This window comes from Prionailurus bengalensis, chromosome C2 (genome assembly GCF_016509475.1).
Source record: "Prionailurus bengalensis isolate Pbe53 chromosome C2, Fcat_Pben_1.1_paternal_pri, whole genome shotgun sequence".
Lineage (NCBI taxonomy): Eukaryota > Metazoa > Chordata > Mammalia > Carnivora > Felidae > Prionailurus > Prionailurus bengalensis.
In genome coordinates this window covers 55,783,557-55,807,038 of record NC_057350.1, presented here as the reverse complement: position 1 = coordinate 55,807,038, position 23,482 = coordinate 55,783,557, and the positions used below count along the sequence as shown (strand labels likewise).

Genomic DNA, 23,482 nt, shown 5'->3' with positions numbered 1-23,482 from the left:
GGCTTCTACTCTACAAATCTATAAAATCTATTCATGTTGCACATGTGCCAGTACTTTCATTCTTTTTTATTGCTATGTAGGGATTCCACTGTATAAATGGGCAAGAGCTTACTTACATTCTGATGATGGGCAGTTGGGTTGTTTCCAGTTCTGGGTAGGAGTCAGAGCAAATATGTTATAAACGTTTTTATATTTTTTTGAGATATATGCACTCATTTAGATACCTAGGAGTGGAATTGTTAGGTCTTTTGGTGGATCTTTGTTCATTTTTTGTTTAAACTGCCAAGCAGTTTTCCACCGGTTGCACCATTTTTACCCTTCTACCAGCAATATGTGAAATTTGCTGTCACTCATCCACACAGATCCTTAGTGTTTTCAGATTTCTAAATTTTAACCATTTTGATGGGTGATACTAATGGTGAATATCTTTGTGCATACTTCATGAGAGCGACATCTGAGGATACAAAGAAGTGGCTATCACGTGAAAGGAGATGATTGATTCTGCTATTTTGCACTTCTATATTTTTTCTTTGTAGCCCCATGCAGGACCTGAGCTTTGAATTTTTTTATGATTGGCAGAGCTGGGCTGGTCTCACTTTTGGTGGTTTTTTATAGTGCTAATGTTACATAATGGTTATGAGCATGGATTCAGGAACAATGAATTTCAGTTATGCTGCGTCTTGGTGTATGCCTCAGTTTACTCATCTGCAAAACAGCACCTAACAGAGTTCTTATGAAGATGAAAAGAATTAACATATGTACATAGAACAATGCTTAGGCCAAAGTAAGTGCTAAAATTAGTTATTACTAAAATCTGTTTGTATGAAAACATCCAAGTAAAGAAAATTTGTAAAGTGGTTTTTACGTTTTACCTTGTAGTAAATATTACATGTTGGAGTACTTATGTTGTTGAAATACAGGTCTTGTCCTGAGGCAAATAGTTTTTAAAGCAGAAAATGTCTTTATCTTCTAAAGGGCTAGCTTTATATAAGTAGGCACAAGGGCAATAAGAAGATTACTTACCCCCAAATATCTACCAAATTGTCTTTTTAGATTTACTTTAATGTTTTGTGTTTTTTTGTTTTTTACTTTAATGTTAAAACTCTTCAGGGGCACCTGGGTGGTTTAGTCAGTTAAGCAACCAACTTCATCTCAGATCACGATCTCACGGGTTCGTGGGTCTGAGCCCTGCATTGGGCTCTGCACTGACAGTGGGCATCCTGCTTGGGATTCTCTCTCCCTCTCTCTGTCTCTCTCCTACTTGTGTGCTCTCTCTCCCTCAAATAAATAAATAAACAACAACAAAAATATTCCTTAGGAATAAATATCCTGAAGCTTTCTTATCAGCAAAGCTTTAGAAGAAAAACTGACATCTGCGTGAGGAAATAAAAGAGAGATACAGAAAGGAAGGATTCCTGCTTAGACCTTTTAAAAAACAGATTTTATCTAATCCTAAAATAACTTTTTCCATCTTTATAGAAAAGATACTTATTTTTACAATAGGCTTTTAATAACATTCAAAAAGCATTTTGAAAATACATGGCTGACAACTGTTTTTTGGCCTTCAATCTCAGCTTTACCTTTTCAGGGGGAAAAGGAGAGGGTGGTTTATAGAGTTTTAAGAGGGGAGTAAAAAAGTTGAATAACCAAAAATAAAATTTGTGCCTGACCTGACTACTTGAAATAATTTTCTAAATTTTTTTTAAATTTATTTTTGAGAGTGAGAGCATGCTCGCAAGTGGGGAGGGTCAGAGAGAGAGGGAGACGCAGAATCCCAAGCAGGCTCCAGGGTCTGAGCTGTTAGCAAAGAGCCCCACGTGGGGCTCAAATTCGTGAACTGTGAGATCATGACCTGAGCCGAAGTCAGACGCTTAACCAACTGAGCCACCCAGGTGCCCCTAAAATAATTTTTTTTAACTTCCTTTTTTGTCATCTCTAACTTCTGGGCTCAGCAACTGTCTTTGGAGGGAACAAAAGGAGTGATCACATAGTTAATCCCATAGGTAAGCCTTTGGATTTAGCTGGTTTTCACTTTGCATTGTCTCCCTTAAAAATAGGTGGAGTGCATATACTGGAACTTACTGACTCAATAAATATGTTGGTAGTAGAGTGTTGATTTAAACCCTATGACTTAATAGAGTGTTCTGTGTAGTAAGGATAAGTATTGATGGGTTGTCAAAGTTTGCCAGCTTGTGAAATAAAAATATAAAAGACAATAGGATAGTGTAATAGGCAAACCTAACCTAGTTGGTGGAAGAGGGTTAGCTTCAGGCAGAAACGGATTAAAACTCAGATCTGAATGATTATATTAGCCAGTGAGAGAAGAGATGGGTAATTTTCCAGGCAGAGGGAACAGCATTTATGACTTTTCTAAATTGGGAAAAAGCGAGGCAGTGGTACTTTGGAAGAACTGAGTTCTTGTTTGAAGTGGAGAAGAGATGCAAATTGCCAAATCTTAACTAACACATTTTAATGACTTTTGTAGGTAATTTCTGGGCAGAAGCTCACACGATTGTTTACACCAAATCAGATACTACCAAGTGAATGCTTGAGCTGCCTTGTGGAGCTACTTGAAGACCCAAGCATAAGTGCACCACTGGTCTTAAGTATCATCAGCTTGCTGTCTCAACTAGGTAATGTATTTAGTTTCTCTTTTCCAGTTTTTAGAAGATGTTGAATTTAATATTTTTAAAAGGTGGATTTCGTTATAGTATTTTTTGGAGAATGATTTGCATTCAAAAGATTTATTCCTTGTGGGACCTTTCAAAACTATTTTGCATTATGGATCCCTTGTAAAGAGAATATTGTATGCATCTATTCTTAAAATTATTGAAACAAAGAATCTGAAGCATATCAAAGGTTCAGTGGTCTACAGAAGAGAATACCTTGAGACATGCTGGCCTACTTTTGAATTAAAAAAAAAAAAAAATACATGCACATATTACCTCGGCTAACTACATCACTCAGAAAAGTCATAGCTAGCGATGAAAAAAATCACTCTTTTTCAATAGGCTACACTGAACTCAGAGCTAAGGATAAAAATGCAGGTGTTGCTTTTTCTACTTCTATCTTTAGTTTTTAAATTTTCATTTAATGGGTACTTTTTTTTTTAAATGTGTGCTTGCGAGTGGAGGGGAGATAATTCTGAGTGTGATTATAAAATTAATACATGCTTATTATGAAAAAAAATCTCAGTGATCCAAAAATATTAACATAGACCAACATGCCCAGTAGGACTTTCTGTGATGATAGAAATATTCTATATGTATATTGTTTGTTATAGTAGCCATTAGCCACATTAAGGCCATTGAGCGTTTGTAGTGTGAGTAGTACACTGAAGAACTAAATCTTTAATTTCAATTAATCTAAATTTAAATAGCCACTGTGGCCCAGTATCTCTCAAGTTAGTACAGATACAGAGTAAAATAGAATGAGTCTTTATTCATCACCACCTCCTCATCATTTCTACGTTGGTGGATAACATTCTTAAGAGTTTGACAGGTGTCTTTCTAGATATTTTCTTTTTTTTTTAATTTTTTTTTTTTAACGTGTATTTATTTTTGAGAGAGAGAGGGACAAAGTGTGAGCCGAGAAGGGGCAGAGAGAGAAAGGGAGACACAGAATCCGAAGCAGGCTCCAGGCTCTGAGCTGTTAGTACAGAGCCAGACACGGGGCTCGAACTCACAAACCATGAGATCATGACCTGAGGCGAAGTCCAGCACTAACCAATTGAGCCAGGTGTCCCTTTCTAGATCTTTTCTATTCTATAACAGATAATTTTGGTTATTTTTTAAAAAATGGTGTTGTAGAGCATCAGATTTTTCTTTTTTTTCACTTATCTTAGTTATCTTTCCATGTTGTTATCTAATAGCTGCCTTGTACCACACTATGGAGTACTATAATTTATTCAGCTATGCTCCTAATGGTGGAAACTCATGTATGCTCTTTTTCAAGTTTTTTTTGCTATCAGAATCAATAGTGCACTGAACATTTTATGGATTTTTTGGTCAAATATTAGTATATTTCTGTTGAGCTAATTCTCGGAATTTTCAGGTCATTTTTCAATTTGATGATCGTTACTAAATTACTTTCCAAAAAAGCTATGCTAATTCTAATATCCACCAACCTTTTGTGTGAGAATGGCAGTCATTTTCAACATTTAAATATATTAGAAATTTTTAAAGTTACAGTCTTTTTATTTTTTAAGTTTTACTTTTTAGTTAATAGACTTTTATTCCTTAGAGCAGCTTTAAGTAACAGAAAAATTGAGATGATAATCTTTTAACTGCAAAATTTCTGCAAGTATGTAAAGCAAGTTTTTCCCTTAAATTAGTCTACATAGAAAAATCATTTGTTTATTGACAGAAAAGGAAAAGCTTATACTCCCTTCCCTTTTACAGCTCATACTATTTCTTTGATTAAACTTTTGAATTGGAAAGTAATTATAAGTAAAATAGCCATATCATACTTGATAAGTAACTTTAATACAAAATAAACTTAAAGATTATTTCTCTTTTATTCATGAAAACCATGAATAAAAACATTTGGTGCCATTTTGGGGCACCTGGGTGGCTCAGTTGGTTAAGCGTCTGACTTTGGTTCAGGTCATGATCTCATGGTTTGTGAGTTTGAGCCCCGCATCAGGTTCTGTGCTGACAGCTAGCTCAGAGCCTGGAGTCTGCTTCAGATTCTGTGTCTCCCTCTTGAGAGAGGGAGCCCCTCCCCTGCCCGCTCGCTCGCTCTCTCTCAAAAAGAAAATTAAAAAACATAAAAAAAAATTTTTTTTTTAAATATTTGGTGCCATTTTATCTTAACTTACAGCTGTAGACAATGAAACCAGAGACTGTCTTCAGAACACATACAACCTGAATAGCGTGCTGGCAGGAATGGTTTGTCGGGGCAGCACTTGCCATGGTGATTCAGTGTTTTTGCAGGTACATACACCCACACAGTACTTTTCACTTAATACTTCTTTTTCCTTCCTTATTTGCAGATCAAAATTCACAGTATCTATTGTAAATTGCTAGCTTATAGCATATGTGCTGGCATAATACTGCATGAATAGGCCCAGTTCTCCCCATTAATAAATTTAAGAGCTGGTTGATTACACATGTACTACTAATTTAAAAGTTTCTAGAGGAGGGAAGCTTATCCACATCCAGCATTATTTTGAAGAGAAACAAATTTGAAGAGAAACAAAGCATTATAACTGCTTTGACAGACTTATAAACACAGATGTCAGCATTTTGAGATGTAAGCTATTCGTATTAAAATTGCAAAATGAGTTGGCATCTAGTCTCAGTCTGTTGAGGAAACATTCTACAAAAAAATTGAAGCTATAGATTTAGTTTTATTTAGCATAGACTCAAAGTTCTCATACAGATAATATTTTATTGAACCTAAAGTGCCATCAGTTGCAAGAAAGGAAAACATTACCAATTACACTGACATGCAGTTTTAAAAGTGGCAAAAATATGAAAAAATATATCTTAGAATTGATGGAATATATATGTTTCAGCTTGCATATTTGTTTAAGATGGTTAAGTGAACCAGGTTGATGACAAGATGCTCTGTTTATAAAATAGATTGTGTGGAAATGTGTGGAATCAGGAAATGAACCCTAAAATTCTTAGTAGTCTCACTACTTTATGTTTAAAAATAAAAATGAACCATTTAAGAAATCGAAAAGTTCTTGCTCTAAACTCTGCTTCCTAAAATGGTGACACACTCAGAATATGATTAGGAGTCCATATGAAATGTTTTTATGTTTATATTTATTACTATTTTTTTTTTATTCTCAGTGCATTCAACTTCTACAAAGATTAACATATAACATCAAAATTCTCCATTCTGGTGCCAATATAGATGAGTTAATTACATTCCTGATAGATCATATGTGAGTATGCAACCAAACATGTAACCAAATAATTTGTTGATTTATTTTCAAACTAAAACTGTGGAATAGTTCAGTTTTTCTTAGATAATTTTTTCCAGCTTTTTAAATTGAGTGAGACTCTGATTCTTGTTTACTCCTTTTAGATAGTTTCAAGGATCAAGTGCATAAAGCAGCTTTAGTCTTCATAACAGAAATTTATAAAATGAATTGATTTGGACAGAAAACTATCAACCCTGAAAATTGTATGCTTATATTTAATCTTGATAGGAGAATATACTGATGAGATAGCACATGGTCATTCTGTTATTTCCATATTTCTGTGCTACGATTGAATAAGATCATTTAGTATCAAAACATGAAATAAATGGTCCAAATACTACTCAAAGCTTGACTGTGTTCACATTGTTTTTGCATATAAAAAGGAGTTTAAATGTGAATTACTATAAAAGAGTAATTTAAAATGAACTTAATGCTTTTATCTTTTATTATTTTCCTTAAAACAACAGTCAGTCTCCTGAAGATGAGTTAACAATGCCTTGTCTAGGATTATTGGCAAATCTTTGTCGACACAATCTTTCTGTTCAAACACACATAAAGACTTTGGTAAGAAGTTTTGCGTAAAATCTTTCTTATTTGTGGTGGGTTCTAAACTTGAAGAAAATTGTATCCATCTTTTTCATTAAAAATAGATTAACAAGAATTCTCATGTCTCATCCAGCTGATTCATCAGAATTAAGGAACAATCACATTGACACATAATTAACTTGAAGTATTCCACCCTTTGCACATGTTGTATTTAAGATGATAAGTATTAATAAACGAATACTAAAAGTTTTCCTTCTCTATAGCATCCTACTATTTCTTGTATTAAGTAATAAGAGAAATTCTAAATTATTTTGTGCTAATAGGAAGGATGCACATCACTGGCAATTCCATTTACCTCAGTCTTCTATTTCCACAAAATTAGTGGCAACTCCGCTAGAAAGATCCATGAATAAATGACTAGCAGTAATCACCAGCCCTTGTGATCACTGAAGGTGAACAAATGAGGTTAACTGAACCACTGTTAGAAATATGTTAAATCAAGAAAGTTCTTTGATTCTTAGTTTGTGAACAGTTTCCCTGCTGTGCAGTACTCAGTATCACCTGTTCCCTGTTGTTAAATTAAACAGTATCTCATTTGTTCATGTACTGGAGGTGCTTTGGAGACAGAAGGTTATCTTGAGCCATGGAAGTGTTTGGGAAAGAAACATTTCCTCATAGTTCCATATCTTAACATGGGACTCAACTTTCCACTGAGATTGTACCTGTTTTTATTACTATAAGCAATATGGAAAATGTGCCATCTCACTTTTTGAATGATCTATCAAGTTTAATAATGTTTAATAAAAGATTACCTACTCTGTTCAAGATAGACATCCTAAACCAAAATATACTAATTTTTGTTTTAATATCTTTTTGAACTTTTTTCTTTCTCAGAATAATGTGAAATCTTTTTATCGAACTCTTATAAGCTTCCTGGCCCATAGTAGTTTAACTGTGGTTGTGTTTGCACTTTCAATATTGTCCAGTTTGACATTAAATGAAGAGGTTGGGGAAAAGGTAAATATGATTTTTTTATTATTTGTGAAATAGTTCTGGAATTTGTATTCTCTGATATTTTAAGTCATTGAGACTCTTTGTTAAACTTTAGAATGGTGTCGACCTAAATTTTTTGTATAATATAGTTTTCCTGATTTGTTTTTAAGCTGTTCCATGCTCGAAACATTCATCAGACTTTTCAGCTAATATTTAATATTCTCATAAACGGTGATGGCACACTTACCAGGAAGTATTCAGTTGATCTATTGATGGATCTCCTTAAGAATCCCAAAATTGCTGATTATCTTACCAGGTATGGCTCTCTGACAAATTTTAAGACTTATTGGTATTTCTTTTTTTTTCTTTTCAACCAACTTATGTTTGTTATTAATAAAACTGCCTTTTCAGATTTAGTGAACTTGGATTCTACTGATGAACAAGGAATAAAATTGAAATATTTTGATGTGCTTTATTCCCAGTCATTTTGCTTTTCGGGCCTGAAATGTAAAAGTGTAAGAACAGGGCAGGTGTGTGTGTTTCTTAGATGAATAAAGTTGTCTCATTCTCTTAAATGTACACATCTTGATTAATCTTTTCCAACACCAGTTTTAAATCTTGACATTAGAATTCTTTGAAAGAATACTGTTACCATAAGAACATTCATGTCAGTGTGTTTGTCCTTTTTTTCTTTTCTGCATAAAAATGGATAACATTATTGTTTGCCTCTGTTGTGTCTTAAGGTAAAATGAGAACACATTTTTTATGCCCATTCTATCTCAGTGACATTTCATGTAATCATTTATCTTTTGAGATCAGTTAGCGACTGTTTTCCAAAGAGCTCATGGCCTTTTTATATCTTTTTTCTTAAATAAACATCTCAGATAACTGCTAGTCAGACCCATCTTTTTGTTACATGTTGATTCTGTCATTAATATTTTTTAAATATTTATTTATTTATTTTTGAGAGAGGGAGAGAGAGAGTGAGAGCACTTGCATGTACACAGCTGGGTAGGGCCAGAGAGAGAGAGAGAGGAGGAGAGAGAGAGAGAGGAGACAGGGAGAGAGAGAATCCCAGGCCAGCTCCACACTGTCAGCACAGAGCCCAAAGCAGGGCTGGATCACACAACTGTGAGATCCTAACCTGAGCCAAATCCAGAGTCCATTGCTTAACCAACTGAGCCACCCAGGCACCCTGGCCTTTTAATTTCTGAAGTTAAATTTTCCCAATGCCTTAGCTACTTTGTAATCATGAATTAGGAAGTTGTAGGGATTGCTTCAGAGTTCATTTAGTCGTTCACAAATGAGAAAACAATTATTGAGCCCCTCCTGTGGTTAAGTATTGGGGGAGGAGGGATTATTAGCAGAGGCAGGGATTTGAAGACCTAGTCTCTAATCTTTGAGGAATGTAGAATCCAAAAGTTGTATAAAGACATAGTCCCTAATTTTAAGGAACATAGAATCTAGAAGTTGAAAAAACAAAAGCTGGATCGCCTGGGTGGCTCAGTCAGTTATGCATCTGACTTCAGCTCAGGTCATGATCTCATGGTTCTTGAGTTCAAGCCCCGCATCTGGCTCTGTACTGACAGCTCAGAGCCTGGAGCCTACTTAGGCTTCTGTGTCTCCCTCTCTCTCTGCCTCTCTGTTCTCACTCTCTTTCTCTCTCAAAAATAAATAAAAACATTTAAATTAAAAAAAATTTAAAAAGCTAACCACTAGGGCAAGGTTGATTACTATCCATGTGGTTAACTGATGTTTTTCAGAACCAAGAAGCATTCATGTTAGCATTTCATTTTTTTTTTTTCTTAAGCATAGGTGGATAAGAAAACCTTCCAGAGTGCCCTTCCTTTACCTGTTCTCTCTTTATCTGTTCTAAGAGTCCTCCCAGTATACCCATTCTGGCCATCAAATAGTGCTTATTTAACAACTTCTAAGTAAACAGGATATACCTCTGCAGGGGGACCAAAAGATAATCTGATTTAGCATTAGTAAGTGGTTGCTTAATCTCTTCTTCCATAAATCTCTCAGTTTCACTATCTATTTTCTGTCTAGCCTAGAACTCCAGAATCACCTCTGGAAAGGAACTTGTATTTAATTGTGTTGTCTTGTTCATTTGCTATACCATTTAGCAAACTATTCCTGAATCTGTCCCAAAGTCTAATGGCCGGGTTCCCAATCAAAACCTGGGAAAATCACACTTTATGAGTTTGTATCCCATATACTCACTATCTCTATCTGGACAGCACCTCTCATATTTATTCCCAGCTTTGTTTTACATTTCCTACAGTGGACTTTTCTTTCTTTCTTTTCTTTCTTTCTTTCTTTCTTTCTTTCTTTCTTTCTTTCTTTCTTTCTTAATGTTTATTTTTGAGAGAGAGACAGACAGACAGAATATGAGCAGGGGAGGCGCAGAGAGAGAGGGAGACACAGAATCTGGAGCAGGCTCCAGGCTCTGAGCTGTGAGCACAGAGCCTGACATGGGACTTGAACCCACAAACTGCAAGATCATGACCTGAGCAGAAGTCAGATGTGTAACCACCTCAGCCACCCAGGCACCCCATCTACAGTGGTCTTTCAAATATTTACTACTTTCCTCTTGACACTTTTCACTCAGAAGATGACCTTATCTTTGTTTCACAGAACAACAGCAACAACAACCTGAATCCTACCTGATTGGAATTGTTTCGAATTTTTGCTCCTGAACCAATTTACTTGTGTTTATACCAATTCTTATTTGGTGTCATTCTGTTTCGCTCATAAACACACATCTTGTTATTCTGTGCATTAACTCTAATTCTGTCCTCTTTTTCAAGTGTCTTGTCTCTTCAGTGTGTCCCATTCTATTGCCTCCCTTTACTTATATTCAACTTTCCTTCAACCGTATGTCCTCTTTAAAGTCTGTGTTCTTGGGGCACCTGGGTGGCTCAGTTGGTTAAGCATCTGACTTTGGCTCAGGTCATGATCTCACGGTTCGTGAGTTTGAGCCCCGCGTCGAGCCTGCTTCAGATTCTGTGTCTCCCTTTCTCTCTGCCTGTCCCCTACGCTCGCTCACTCGCGCTCTCAAAAATGAATAAACATTTAAAAAAATAAAATGCTAAAGTGTGTGATCTCCCATTGCATTCAAGGTAAATATCCAGGTTCCCAGCATAGCCATCAAAAATCTGGTCTCTGGTAACCTCTTATCCCTGTGTCTTTACATTTTTGTAGGTACTTTTGTCTAAGCATTTCAGACGATAAATAGAATCCCCAACTTGCTAGAAATGCCTTTTGTGTAACCATGTGCTATTCCCTCTGAAGTACTTCTGCTGGAAGGCTGGAATACTTTCCCCTTCTGATGTTTAATTCCTGTTTGTTTTTTGAGACTCAAGTCTGGGAAACCTCAGCTGATCTGGCCTACCAGAGCAAGTATGGGTTTGATACTCACCCTCCCAGCATCCTATACATTTCTCCATTATAATGTTGCATTTTACATTACATAATATGTTCTGCCTGCCTTTATTCTTTTGAATATTTAAACTTTTGAAAACTGTAACGTGCAGAAAAATCTTAACTGCACAGCTCTGAAGTTATACAAAGTGAACACAGTCATATAACCATTGTGAAGGACTAATTGAACTCTGCAGCAGTCATATAACCATTGCTCTCCGACAGAGTCATTCTCCCAAATACAGGATGTATCATTCAAGTATAAATTTTGCAAAGATTGTTCTATATTAGAAGCTCAAATAAATAGATGAAAGAAATCACTTAAATTTTATATTTGTTTTGTATATAAATCCTTTTTGATGTATCAATTTCATATTTATCATTTGATGTATTATTTTTATTTTAAACTAGGTATGAGCACTTTTCTTCATGTCTCAATCAAGTATTAGGTCTTCTTAATGGAAAGGATCCTGATTCTTCTTCAAAGGTGTGTAAAAACGTAACTTTCTTGTTTTAAATTTTTGAAAACTGTAATGTGCAGAAAAATCTTAAATGTGCAGCTCTGAAGTTTTACAAACTGAACACAGTCATATTACTATTACCTAGATCAGAAAATAGAGCATTACCAATACCCTAGAACCCTCAAATCTTCATTCACTGGTACATTCCCCTTGGAAAATTGTTTCACGGTGCCTAGTGAATATGCATACACCCTGTGACACCGCGTTTCCACTCCTAAGCTACATAGCTAAGAGAGACATATCCATAAGCTCATCAAAAGACATGTACAAAACATTACATAGAAAATGCAGCTTTAAAAATGACACGATTTCCTGGGGTTTTTTTTTAAATGTTTATTTGTTTATTTTGGGAGAAAGAGTGCACACACCTGTGTGTGAGCCAGGGAGGGGCAGAGAGAAGGAGAGCGAAAGAATCCCAAGCAGGCTCCATGCTATCAGCACAGATCCTGACATGGGGCTCAATCTCACAAACAGATCACCACCTGAGCTGAAATCAGGAGTGGAACACTTAACTGAGCCACCCATGCACTCCTATTTTCTGATTTTTTAAAACATCAGATGCTTAGGGGATAAATTCAACACAACGCACACAAGGTCTCTACTCTGAAATTATAAAACATTGAGAGATAGGGGCGCGTGGGTGGCTTACTAGGACTTCGACTCAGGTCATGAACTCATGGTTTGTGAGTTCAAGCCCTGTGTTGGGCTCTGTGCTGGCAGCTCAGAGCCTGGAGCCTGCTTCAGATTCTGTCTCCCTCTCTCTCTGCCCCTCCCCCACTTGTGCTCTGTCTCTCTCAAAAATAAATATTTTTAAAAAATTCAAAACATTGAGAGCTATAAAAGACCTAAATAATACAGATATACTAAGTTCATAGATTAGAACACTTGCAAAATCATAGCAGGCTTTAGTGGGTTTTTTTGTTTTTGTATTTCTTTTGTCTTTGGTGTATATGGAAATTGGGAAGCTAATTATAAAATTCACATGGATATACAAAAGTCCAAAAATAACCAGGGCCATCCTGGAAAAAGTGAACACAGTTGGAGGATTTCTAACACTACCAGATATTAAGACTTAACGTAAAGCTGTAATAGTTAAAACAGTGCAATACTGTCGTAAGGATGGACTGGAACACAGTACAGTGTCAAACCAAACCATAGCATATGGTCTCCTGATTAATACAGTGCTGTCTTAAAAGTATGGTCATTTCAGGGAGCTTGGGTGGCTCAGTCAATTAAGTGTCTGGCTCTAGATTTCGGTTCAGGTAATGATCTCACTCCCAGTATGGAGCCTGCTTAGGATTCTTTATCTCCCCTCTCCCTCTGTCCCTCCCCTGCTTACACACATGTCCCCCTGCTTTAATAAAATCACCTTTTTGCACCAAAGAATAAAAAAGAAAGAAAGAATAAGAATAGTAAAAAAAATTGGAAGCTGTTTTTAATTTTTGTTTTAGAATATTTTCTTTAAAAATATGTCATTTTCAACTTCATCATTTGGTTGCTTTGTGCATTACAGGCCAATGAAATTGACATTTAACGAAGACTTTATATTGCACAGGTTTTAGAATTACTTCTTGCCTTCTGTTCAGTGACTCAGCTGCGCCATGTGCTCACTCAGATGATATTTGAGCAGTCTCCATCTGGCAACACCATTCTGGGAAGCCGTTCTAAATGTTTAGAACCTACTGTGGCTCTACTTCGTTGGTCAAGCCAACCTCTGGACGGATCAGAAAACTGTTCTATTTTAGCTTTGGACTTGTTCAAGGAAATATTTGAGGTAATATAATGATAACCAAAATGCCTCTTCATTTTTATGATTCTCAGTGAACAGTTTACTTTCGAAAATATTCACAGTAAATTTCAAAGTGTTTATATACTTTATGAAAACTTTTCAAGTAACAAGCTCCCTACCATTGACCTACTAAATTTCCTTTTTTTGGGCAAAGTCAGGGACATTACTGTTTTCTTTTTTCACACTGAATAACTTATATGTATTCCTTTCAGTGTAATAAGTAAAGGTATTAGCTGAGATTTGTATGGTTTATTGTTGTATGACTGTGTTTTTTGCAGTAGTAACATTCAGCTTCTCCGTCTCAGTGGATACTGTTGACCATCTTTATTATCCTTTGAGTGGATTAATATAAGAACATTGGATTCAGTCACTCAGATGGAGTGGAACATGCCAGACAATGCGAGGCACTTAGGATACAGACAAAAATTCTTTCTGTAGAGGCTATTACATTCTGGTAGTTTCTACTATCTAGGTCATTTAGCATTCTCTACTGTTTTCCCTCTTTTTATACCATTCTGCCTAACACAGTATCTTCCTGGAGTGTTTCCCTTCATGACTGGATCCTAGGCACAAACAAAAATGTATATGAGTGATTAAATATATTTGTCAAAGATTATGCACAAATTATTCTTTCTGTTTTATGTTGGTCTTGACCGTTAATCAGTTTTAGCGTTTTAAAAAGCCTTTCAAGATCCTTGATGGGAATTATTTATGGTTGTAAAGTATTAAGACCAGTGATTGTTATTTAATTATGTAATTTCACTTGGCAAATTCAGGATTCTTGTTTTGAAGTCACAGATACAGTCTAGTTAAAAGTCTTCTTTGCAGTTGAAGGGCACCTGGGTGGCTCAGTTGGTTAAGCATCCGACTTTAGCTCAGGTCATGATCTTGTGGTTCATGAGTTCAAGCCCCTCATCAGGCTCTATGCTGACAGCTCAAAGCCTGGAGCCTGCTTGGGATTCTCTCTCTCCCAGTCCCTCCCCCACTCATTCTTTCTCTCAAGAATAAACATTTAAAAAAAAAAATTTTTTTTTAAGTCTTGTTTACAGTTGAATAACCCCAAACCTTACTGTTCCATTTAAGAAAAAAGTCATCAAAACTGGGTAGATTTTAAATAGGAGACACAGGTCAATCAACTATTGAAGTAATTATAAGAAATGTGATGAGAGTGTTGCAGCTCAGTGATGACTAGCTCTGTGTTCTTTATTCCATCTTTATTTTGATTTTTAATCATTGGTGGTGGTTAATTCTCCAGGATGTTGTAGATACTGCTAACTGCTCCTCAGCTGACCGATTTGTGACCCTTCTACTGCCTACAATCCTTGATCAACTTCAATTCACAGAACAAAATCTAAATGAAGCTTTACTAAGAAAAAAATGCGAAAGGATGGTCAAGGCCACTGAAGTTTTGTTAAATATCCTTTGCTGTTAAAACATGGAAACTAACCGCTCATTTTTTTCTAGCATCACATTTACTGCATTTTTGTCTTTATTTGTAATTTTGTCACATCTCACGCTTGCATCTATTCAGAATTACTGAAGTTTAAACTATAGAACTAATCCTCAATAAAGAGTGTGAAAAAAGTTATCCAGACTTTATTTTTTCCTTATTTTTCTTTGTAAAACTTTTGAACTAAATAATATTTTTAGAATACTTTTTAAACTTAATTTGGACATTTTTATCATAATTTGAGATTAGGAGATCTATTCTAAAGTAACAGAACCGCTCTGTTACTCTAGTGCTAATTGCTGTCCCTGGGCGATTTGTGGTGCCACCGTTGGTAGCAGCAAATCAGAGAATAAACAAACGTCAGTAGAGTCATTATAGTTTAGTTTATATTATAATTTTTACTGAAAATTAAAGTCTCTAGGAATGTTTTAATAAAGATGACATCACACTTGGTTATAAAAAAGACAAATGTTGTCAAGACAAATTCATTTATTTCTAAAAAAGAAAAGCTTGAGTTCAGTTAATGTCACTGCCTAACTTCCATATTGCATGCATTTTTCTTAGGTCTTTCCTTGTGCTAGCTGTTTTCTTTTAGATCAGCTGATTCTACGTCCATATGAAGCCCAAGTTCCATTGTTAAAATATTTCATTAATGCTTTCTATTATCAAGAAGGAGCCATTATATCTAAACCATATCTCTTATATTATACCTGGTCAGGTTTTCTTTTTTATATCTCAGAGCAACAAGAATTTGCTCAACTTTGTCCTGCCCTAGAGCAAATTCCACATTTGTTTACTCCCTTCTCTGAGCTGCTGCTTCTTAATTTTTCTTTATCGCAGTAATTCCCAGCCCTGGCTATGTGTTAGAATTACCTGGAGAATGTTTTAAAAATACACCTGAACCTTACTTCCTTCCAGCAATTCTAATTTAATTGGAGTAATGTGAAACCCTGGGGAAGGGGGGAGGGGGAGGTGTTGTGATTGATTGTTCAAACTGCCCAGGTGATTCTAACATGCAGCCAAAGTTGAAAACCACTGCTGTAGAGACACATGATTATGTTGCTTGATCCTAGAGATAGCTGTTATATGCAAACCTCAAAACTGGTACTATTCTGAGCCAAAGCTGACCCCTTTTTAATATAGATATTCAAATTAACTTGTAGTATACAAAATAGGAAAAAATAACCTCCCTTGGTTCAGCAAATATTGAACCATTGTGATAACCTGCTAATACTAACATCCGGCAGAGTAACAGACTTTTGGTCTCAGTCCCATCTCTTGCCACTTACCAGTCACTTAAATTCTCTGAGATCTAGTTTCCTAATCTGCCACTGAGCTAATAATAATTGTATGGAAGTGAGTGACAAGATACTTTGTATGAAATCACTCTAAATACTATAAAGTGCTATACAAATATAAGCAGTTTTTTGAAAATTTTTTGTTTGTATTCCTTAACAAAACTTACCTCTGTGTGGAGATGATACTCTAAAAATGCATGTTGCAAAAATTCTGACTACTGTCAAATGTACCACTCTGATAGAACAACAATTTACATATGGCAAGATTGATCTGGGGTTTGGAACAAAGGTAGCAGATTCTGATTTGTGGTGCGTATATGAAATCCAAAGGGCACAGAATTAACAAAAGTTTTTTCATAATTTTAAAAACATTCAACTCATAGTTTATATGCTTCTAAAGAAAGGATAATCTTAACATGTGATTTGTTTTCCATTGTTCATTTTGTGTTGTTTTAATGTGTTATTATCTAAGGGTCTTTTATACTCCTTTTTAGGAGGTTTTTTTTGACATTGCCTCAGGAATTATTTTTATGTTCATTTTAACCAAAAAGCATGGAAAAAGAGTCATTTTTTTATTATGAGGAAATTAGTAGGTTTTGTACTAACAAAGGTTGTTCTTTTCACTGGCATGTCAGGACTTTCATTTAAAGGTGGATTTTCTCTGATAGTGGTGAGATTATTTTATCCCCCTCCTCCCTCATGAATTAAGTCCATTAACAAGTCTTTAGTGAGGACCTGCTAAATGCTACATACTGATTTGTTCTGATTTCCATAAATGTCGCAATTGTCAATAATTTGTGATCCTCAAGAACAAGGATTACCTTTTTTTACTTTTTTATACTGCCTTGTGGTACAAGGCTGAAAACATGGTTTAGTGTATTGGTAAATATTAGGTATTCTACACCACTTAAGGTTGCCCTTTATTGTTGATATTCCAATGACAGAGCTAAGAATTAAATAGGTCATGTTGTCAATGCTGCTAGTAATTTGGAGCAGAAAATTGAAGCATGCTGGTATTTGAGTTTAGAAAAACAAACACTGTCTAAACCTAGACTATTAATGCCAATTTGTTTTTTTGGACTTGGGTTATAAGGATGCTGGTCTCTATTGTATTTTTACTTCCCAAAAGAAACAATACTTTGGTACGCCTAGGTGGCTCAGTTGGTTAAGCGTCCAACTCTTGATTTCGGCTCAAGTTATGATCTCGCAGTTCATGAGATCAAGCCTATGTCGGACTCAGCGTGCAGAGCCTCCTTGGGTTCTCTCTCGCTCAAAATAAATAAATAAAATATTCATCTTCCTGAGGTTTAGAAACAAAAGTGTTGGTTTTTCAGAATATTCTTAGAATTATGACAGAAATAAATCTCTAAGCAGTTTTTTAGTTATCTAATTGAAATATGACTTATTTTTAAAGCAAACTTGCTGCTGATGTAGTTTTGAAAACTCTTGATTTGATGAACAAGCTTAAACCATTGGTTCCTGGCATGGAAGTAAGCTTCTACAAAATCCTGCAGGTGAGTTTAAACTCTTCAAATATTGAAGTTTATTCATACATAAATGCTTCCTAATGTGTGATTTTCTGTTTTAATATTCTTAATCTTTAGAAAATGTTTCTCTTAGAATTGGCCATCAGAAGACAATTGTTAGTTGTCTTAAGTAGCTGTAATGTTCCCAGGATTTTACATAGTTTTGCAGGAATTGAACATAAATGCTTCTGATTCTAATGTATGGGCTGTTTATGATAGTAGTGCTTCCTCAGCCTTTTTCCTTTCTTGTGTCCTACTTCAGGTTTGTTTATTTCTACTAGTATTGCAGTGAAGAGGGGGTGGTATTTGTTTTGGAGTTTTTGGTTTTGGTTGGGGTTGATGAGGTAGGATATTAAGAGGATAAAGGACACATCTGGAAGAAAAGGACTTGATTGTGAATGATAACAGGACGAGAGAGGGTGTGCAGAAAATAGCTAACTCACAAATTTTGATGATAGTAGTAGCTGAATAAGAGCTCTAAATGTTTACCTTGATAGCCACAAAACCTGACTTACATGTGTGAGTTAAGTTACTATAATGATTTAACAAAGATGGCTCTGGGGCCTGTATAGAAGCCAAAACCGAAAACTTACACAGGTGCCACTTACACACTCTGAGAGCATAATGCTTAAGAGATGGAGTTCAGATGTTGACTCCACCATTTATTAGTGTGGACTTGAGGACTTGAGCAAGTTATTTCACTTCTCTGAACCTCAGTTTCCATAACTACAGAATGAAAATAATGATCCCTCTCCATAGGAGCAGTTACAAAGAGTTACCATGAAGGTTATGGAGATAAAGCCCAGCTCTTAACATGGTTCTGTGGCCTTCAATTGTAACTGAGTACTTACAAGACACTCAACATAGTAAAATGTGGATAATTATAAAGGATTCATATTTTAGTATTTTTCTCTGTTAACACCTTAAAAGTTGAATCAAACTGATTTTTATGTCCTTTAGGAGATGTTTTTCAGAATAAATTATTTGGGGCTTACAGTACTAATAAAAAATATTTGCTGACATGAAAGACTTATGCTTTAAGTATAATTATTTCAGTTACTAAATTAGAATTTTTTTAGTTTGAATTTTATTCTTACTTTTGACTTTAATTGGAAATGATTAGTTATTATTTCTTATAGCCAGATTTTTTTTAAGGGTAGCTGGACAAACAAAATTCAAAAATCAGTCAGCTATGGATGATATTTTAAATTCATCCAAATATGAAAATATGATTTTCATAGGCACAACAAAACCATTCAAAACTTTTGCCAGAAATTTTTAAAGCTAGTGTTCATATTGACTGTGTAGATAACTATAACTAGGTAAAGGCTAATAAATACATTCGAACATCAGGTAGAAACCGTTCACAATTTGCCTAGAATTATTTTATGATTTAGCTCTATTTACTCATCTTGCTCTAAAAAGCCTGACATTATTCTTTCTGCTTCTTGTTTTCTGGTTTCTGATTTACTTAGGATCCACGCCTGATTACACCCTTGGCTTTTGCTTTAACATCAGATAATAGAGAACAAGTACAGTGTGGATTGGGAATACTATTGGAAGCTGCTCCACTGCCAGATTTTCCTGCCTTAGTGTGAGTTGTAGTCATTTGCGGTATATCTCTCGTGGTTCTGGAATATCCTGCTATGTTTCTTTGGTAGTCCTCAATACAGATAGATTAGAAAATTTGTGAATTAAAGACATTGTAACAGTCAGTAATTTTTCAAGTGATTAAAAGAAAACTTGATTCCAGTAACTGAAAAGACCAGGTGTATACTCAGGGAAAAACTACATTTAGGTGGTTAAATATTTTATCCAGGCACTATGCCTCTCTGTCTCTCAGTTGCTCTATTAACATAGCAGCTTCTGAACCATGCTTTACATCCTATCAGTTTATTTCTTACAAGATAGAACAAGTTTCCCTGTGTCAGCTGTACTTAAAAAAAAAAAAGGTAAAAAGACATTTAGGTTAGATTTGAGGAAAAACTTTCTCAGCTTAAGGGTTGTAGGTAACCACAGAATTGCCAGAGGATATGATGAGAACCTGCTCTAAAGGATTAAACACTTAATAAAGAACATAGCTTTTAGGACTAAAAAACTACCAACAGAAAAGAAAACAAAGAACTTTCCCAGTTGTATAAATGATAAGTCTAAGCATCACTCTAATTGACCAGATCTGGATCGTTTTACAGATACCAAGGGTTCAGCCGTAAAGAACTATGTGGACTGAAAGGTTGGGTGCGGTGGTAGTGTTCCTAAAGAAAAATCCTGTGTTTTTCAGAAAGTGGAATAGATAATGGCCAGGCAGAATTGTCCGCTATACTCATTAATTTCAAACATTAAGAGAGTATTTGCTGTTATGTTTGAAAAAAATTGAGATTTTCGGGCTCTCTGTAAACTAAATGGTTAACCAAATGTCCAGTTATGTTCTACTTTAATTTTAAAAAATTTAAGGGGCTTGGGGCACCTTGGTGGCTCAGTCAGTTAAGCATATGACTCTTGGTCTCAGCTCAGGTCATGATCTTCCAGTTCATTAGTTCAAGCCCCACATCTGCACTGTCAGTGCAGCGCCTGCTTGGGATTCTCTCTCTTTCCCTCTCTGCCTCTCTCCTGCTCACTCACTTTCTCTCTTTCAAAAATAAATAAACTTAAAAAAAAAAAAACATTTAAGTGGCTAGTATAAATGAATTTGCAAAAGTGGTTTGAATAAACTGAAGCAAGTTGATAAGCAGGTAAGACATTCTTGTATGCTGGCGTTCTGAAAACTATAGCCAGCAGGCAGGCTATAAATAAAGTTGTATTGCAACAAGAACATACCCATTCATTTTCATATTGTCTGTATTTTCTGTGTCTACATTCATGCTATGACATCAGGATTAGGTAGTTGTAACTATTAAGCCTAAGATACTTACTGCATTGTCTTTTAAAAAGTTTGCTAACCTCTGCTATTTTCTTTAACTGACTTAGCAAACTCATTTTTCAGAATTAATAATTTAAGTAATCCTAAATTAAGAGATTAAGAACTATGGAGAACAAGACCACATAATCAAAATTGTCTTCATTTTATAGTGAATATTTTTAAACAAATAAATGGACAAATAGCTTCTCAATTTAAAGATAGAAGTGGCCTGGGGGCGCCTGGGTGGCTCAGTCGGTTAAGTGTCTGACTTCGGCTCAGGTCATGATCTCGCAGTTCGTGAGTTCGAGCCCCACATCGGGCTCTGGGCTGACAGCTCAGAGCCTGGAGCCTGCTTCAGATTCTGTTGTCTCCCACTCTCTCTGGCCCTTCCCCTCTCAAGCTCTGTCTGTCTGTCTCTCTCTCTCTCTCTCTCTCTCTCTCTTTCTCTCTCTCTGAAAAATAAATAAACGTTAAAAAAAAATTTTTTTTAAAGTGGTCTGTGAAGCTGCTTCATTTTGTGGTGGCTTGGTTGCTCCAACTTTGGTAATCTGATATAAAGGAAAGCCCCTGTGTTTCAGAATAGAAAGCTTCAGCTTCACTGAAAGTGGGAGTCTTATCCTCTGTCTCTGTATGTGAAATCTACCACTTTATATCTTGGCTGCCCCATTCTTACTGGTGTTGTCTATGTTTCTCTTTTGACACTGTTTAAGGTATTCATTTGTTTTATTTATGTCTGTTTTTGCCTTTGTTTACATCATCTTAGTTTAATAAGGTGCATTCATATGCTGGGTGGGTGGGTACATAAGTAGGTTTTTGGTGTATGTTTGTTTTATTTAGATATTTAACAAACATCTGGTGAGGGCCAGCAATGTGCAGTCCCTCTAATAGGCATTTTTTTTTTAATTTTTTTTTTAACGTTTTATTTATTTTTGAGACAGGGAGAGACAGAGCATGAACAGGGGAGGGTCAGAGAGAGGGAGACACAGAATCTGAAACAGGCTCCAGGCTCTGAGCTGTCAGCACAGAGCCCGACGCGGGGCTCGAACTCATGGACTGCAAGATCATGACCTGAGCCGAAGTCGGCCGCTTAACCGACTGAGCCACCCAGGCACCCCTCTAATAGGCATTTTTGATACTGCAGTAAATTAGACCAGGAGCCACTGTCATGTGGTTTACATTCTAGTTGGGATACAAGTTTAAAAAATTAAGTTTCATAATGTGCACTTCACTGTGGATGGAGGGGCCTTTCTGAGGAAGTGAATTTGAACTGAGACCTAATGATAAGAAGGAGCCAAGTCTATGCAGATCTGATAAAGGAACAGCTCATACAAAGGCCCTGAGGCAGGAACAAGATATGGTAAGTAGAAGGGACAGAATAGTCAGGTTGGTGAGAAAGTACTGACGAGAAAGGGCAAGACTGAAGGACATAGGTAAAGGACGGGTGATGTTGTCCATGGTAAGAAGGATGTTCTTACCAATAGCAATATCACTGTACTTAATTTTTACAATTAATCCACACTGAAACACCAGTTCAGGTGCCTCCAAACCAGAGGTGGAATTGTCATTATAAGGGGTCGTAACTAGAAAAGAGTTTCTTCTGGCAAATTTTTAGGATATTTTCCAAAATTTGGCTTCATCATAAACTCCAAGATTATTTCAAAAACATGTGAAGGCTTATATTCCCAAAAAGATCCATTCTAGAGATTCCCTAATTCTATACTAACTTTGCCTTTTGCTCTATTTTTTGTAATCATTTGTTTTTCTTTTTGATTCCAATTCAGACTTGGAGAAAGCATAGCAGCAAACAATGCCTATAGACAACAGGAAACAGAACACATGCCCAGGAGAATGCCCTTGCAATCATTAAATCACAGTGTTCCAAGATCGGTAAAATGTTTAACTCCTCCGCTTTTGAAAGCTAGAGTTCCTGGATTGAACATTGAGGAATTAATAGAGAAACTACAGGCTGGAATGGTGGTGAGTGGCAAATAGCCATTATAAATGGGATTCTGCATGGTACATACCAACTAAATATCAGCCCTGATTATAATATTTATTTAAGCAACTTTAGATGCAAATTTGAGCAATGAAACTTATCTTTTAATTTTTTTTTTTTTAACGTTTATTTATTTTTGAGAGAGAGAGAAATAGAGCATGAGCAGGGGAGGGGCAGAGAGAGAGAGGGAGACACAGAATCTGAAGCAGGCTCCAGGCTCTAAGCTGTCAGCACAGAGCCCCATGTGGGGCTCAGAACCACGAACCATGAGATCGTGACCTGAGCCGAAGTCAGACGCTTAACTGATTGAGCCACCCAGGCATCCCGAAACCTTTCTTTTAATATGAAAATAACAATATTCTAGAAAGTTTGGAAAGAAAGAGAAACATTAGCCATAAAATTATAACATTTTAGCACAGCAATCATTTTTCCCCCTAGTCTTCCCCGGGCAGCCCACCCTTACCCCTCTATTGCCTCCCATCTAAGAAATATATCCCACAAGCATATCAAATCCTACCCAGATACTCTTCTGCAATAATCAGGTTAGTGAAATGTTTGTGAACCACCTGATAGGACATTCGTATTTTTTTACATTGTTACTCATTAAATTTTAATGATTTAGTTTCACAGACATTTATTTTTTTTATTTTGTTGAATGTGAAAGCTTTCTGATTTTTGACTGTTAAAACTTAGGTAAAGGATCAGATTAATGATGTGAGAATATCTGACATAATGGATGTATATGAAATGAAACTGTCCACATTAGCTGTGAGTACAAGCTCGTTTTAACTATATGTAACTGTTAAGCTTTATTAAAGGTGTTTTCTGGGAGGTGATAAAGATTGATGGTATGTTTTCTTATAGTCCAAAGAAAGTAGGCTACAAGATCTTTTGGAAGCAAAAGCTCTAGCCTTGGCCCAGGCTGATCGGCTGATTGCTCAGTACCGCTGCCAAAGAACTCAAGCTGAGACCGAGGTGTGGACAATACAAAGATCTAGCTGATAAGTGGAAAAATAAATTAAGTAGTACATGTACAAAACTGTGGTTCTATTTTTGTTCCTGTATTTGAAGTAAACCGTTCTCAGCATTTGACACGACTATTC

General features: G+C 35.9%; 1 protein-coding gene across 1 annotated transcript in view; it reads left to right on the top strand.

Moving 5' to 3' along the window:
• Positions 1-23,482, top strand: part of CIP2A (cellular inhibitor of PP2A) — a 35,892-nt gene that overhangs the window by 1,820 nt on the left and 10,590 nt on the right. Inside the window, exons 2-16 of the mRNA XM_043594085.1 lie at positions 2,486-2,633; positions 4,822-4,934; positions 5,802-5,896; positions 6,403-6,499; positions 7,376-7,498; positions 7,645-7,790; positions 11,312-11,387; positions 12,977-13,195; positions 14,466-14,625; positions 16,126-16,267; positions 17,373-17,472; positions 18,960-19,078; positions 22,165-22,360; positions 23,073-23,147; positions 23,244-23,354. Of these exons, the coding sequence (XP_043450020.1) occupies positions 2,486-2,633; positions 4,822-4,934; positions 5,802-5,896; positions 6,403-6,499; positions 7,376-7,498; positions 7,645-7,790; positions 11,312-11,387; positions 12,977-13,195; positions 14,466-14,625; positions 16,126-16,267; positions 17,373-17,472; positions 18,960-19,078; positions 22,165-22,360; positions 23,073-23,147; positions 23,244-23,354 (1,920 nt within the window). The remainder of the gene's footprint in view (positions 1-2,485; positions 2,634-4,821; positions 4,935-5,801; positions 5,897-6,402; positions 6,500-7,375; positions 7,499-7,644; positions 7,791-11,311; positions 11,388-12,976; positions 13,196-14,465; positions 14,626-16,125; positions 16,268-17,372; positions 17,473-18,959; positions 19,079-22,164; positions 22,361-23,072; positions 23,148-23,243; positions 23,355-23,482) is intronic.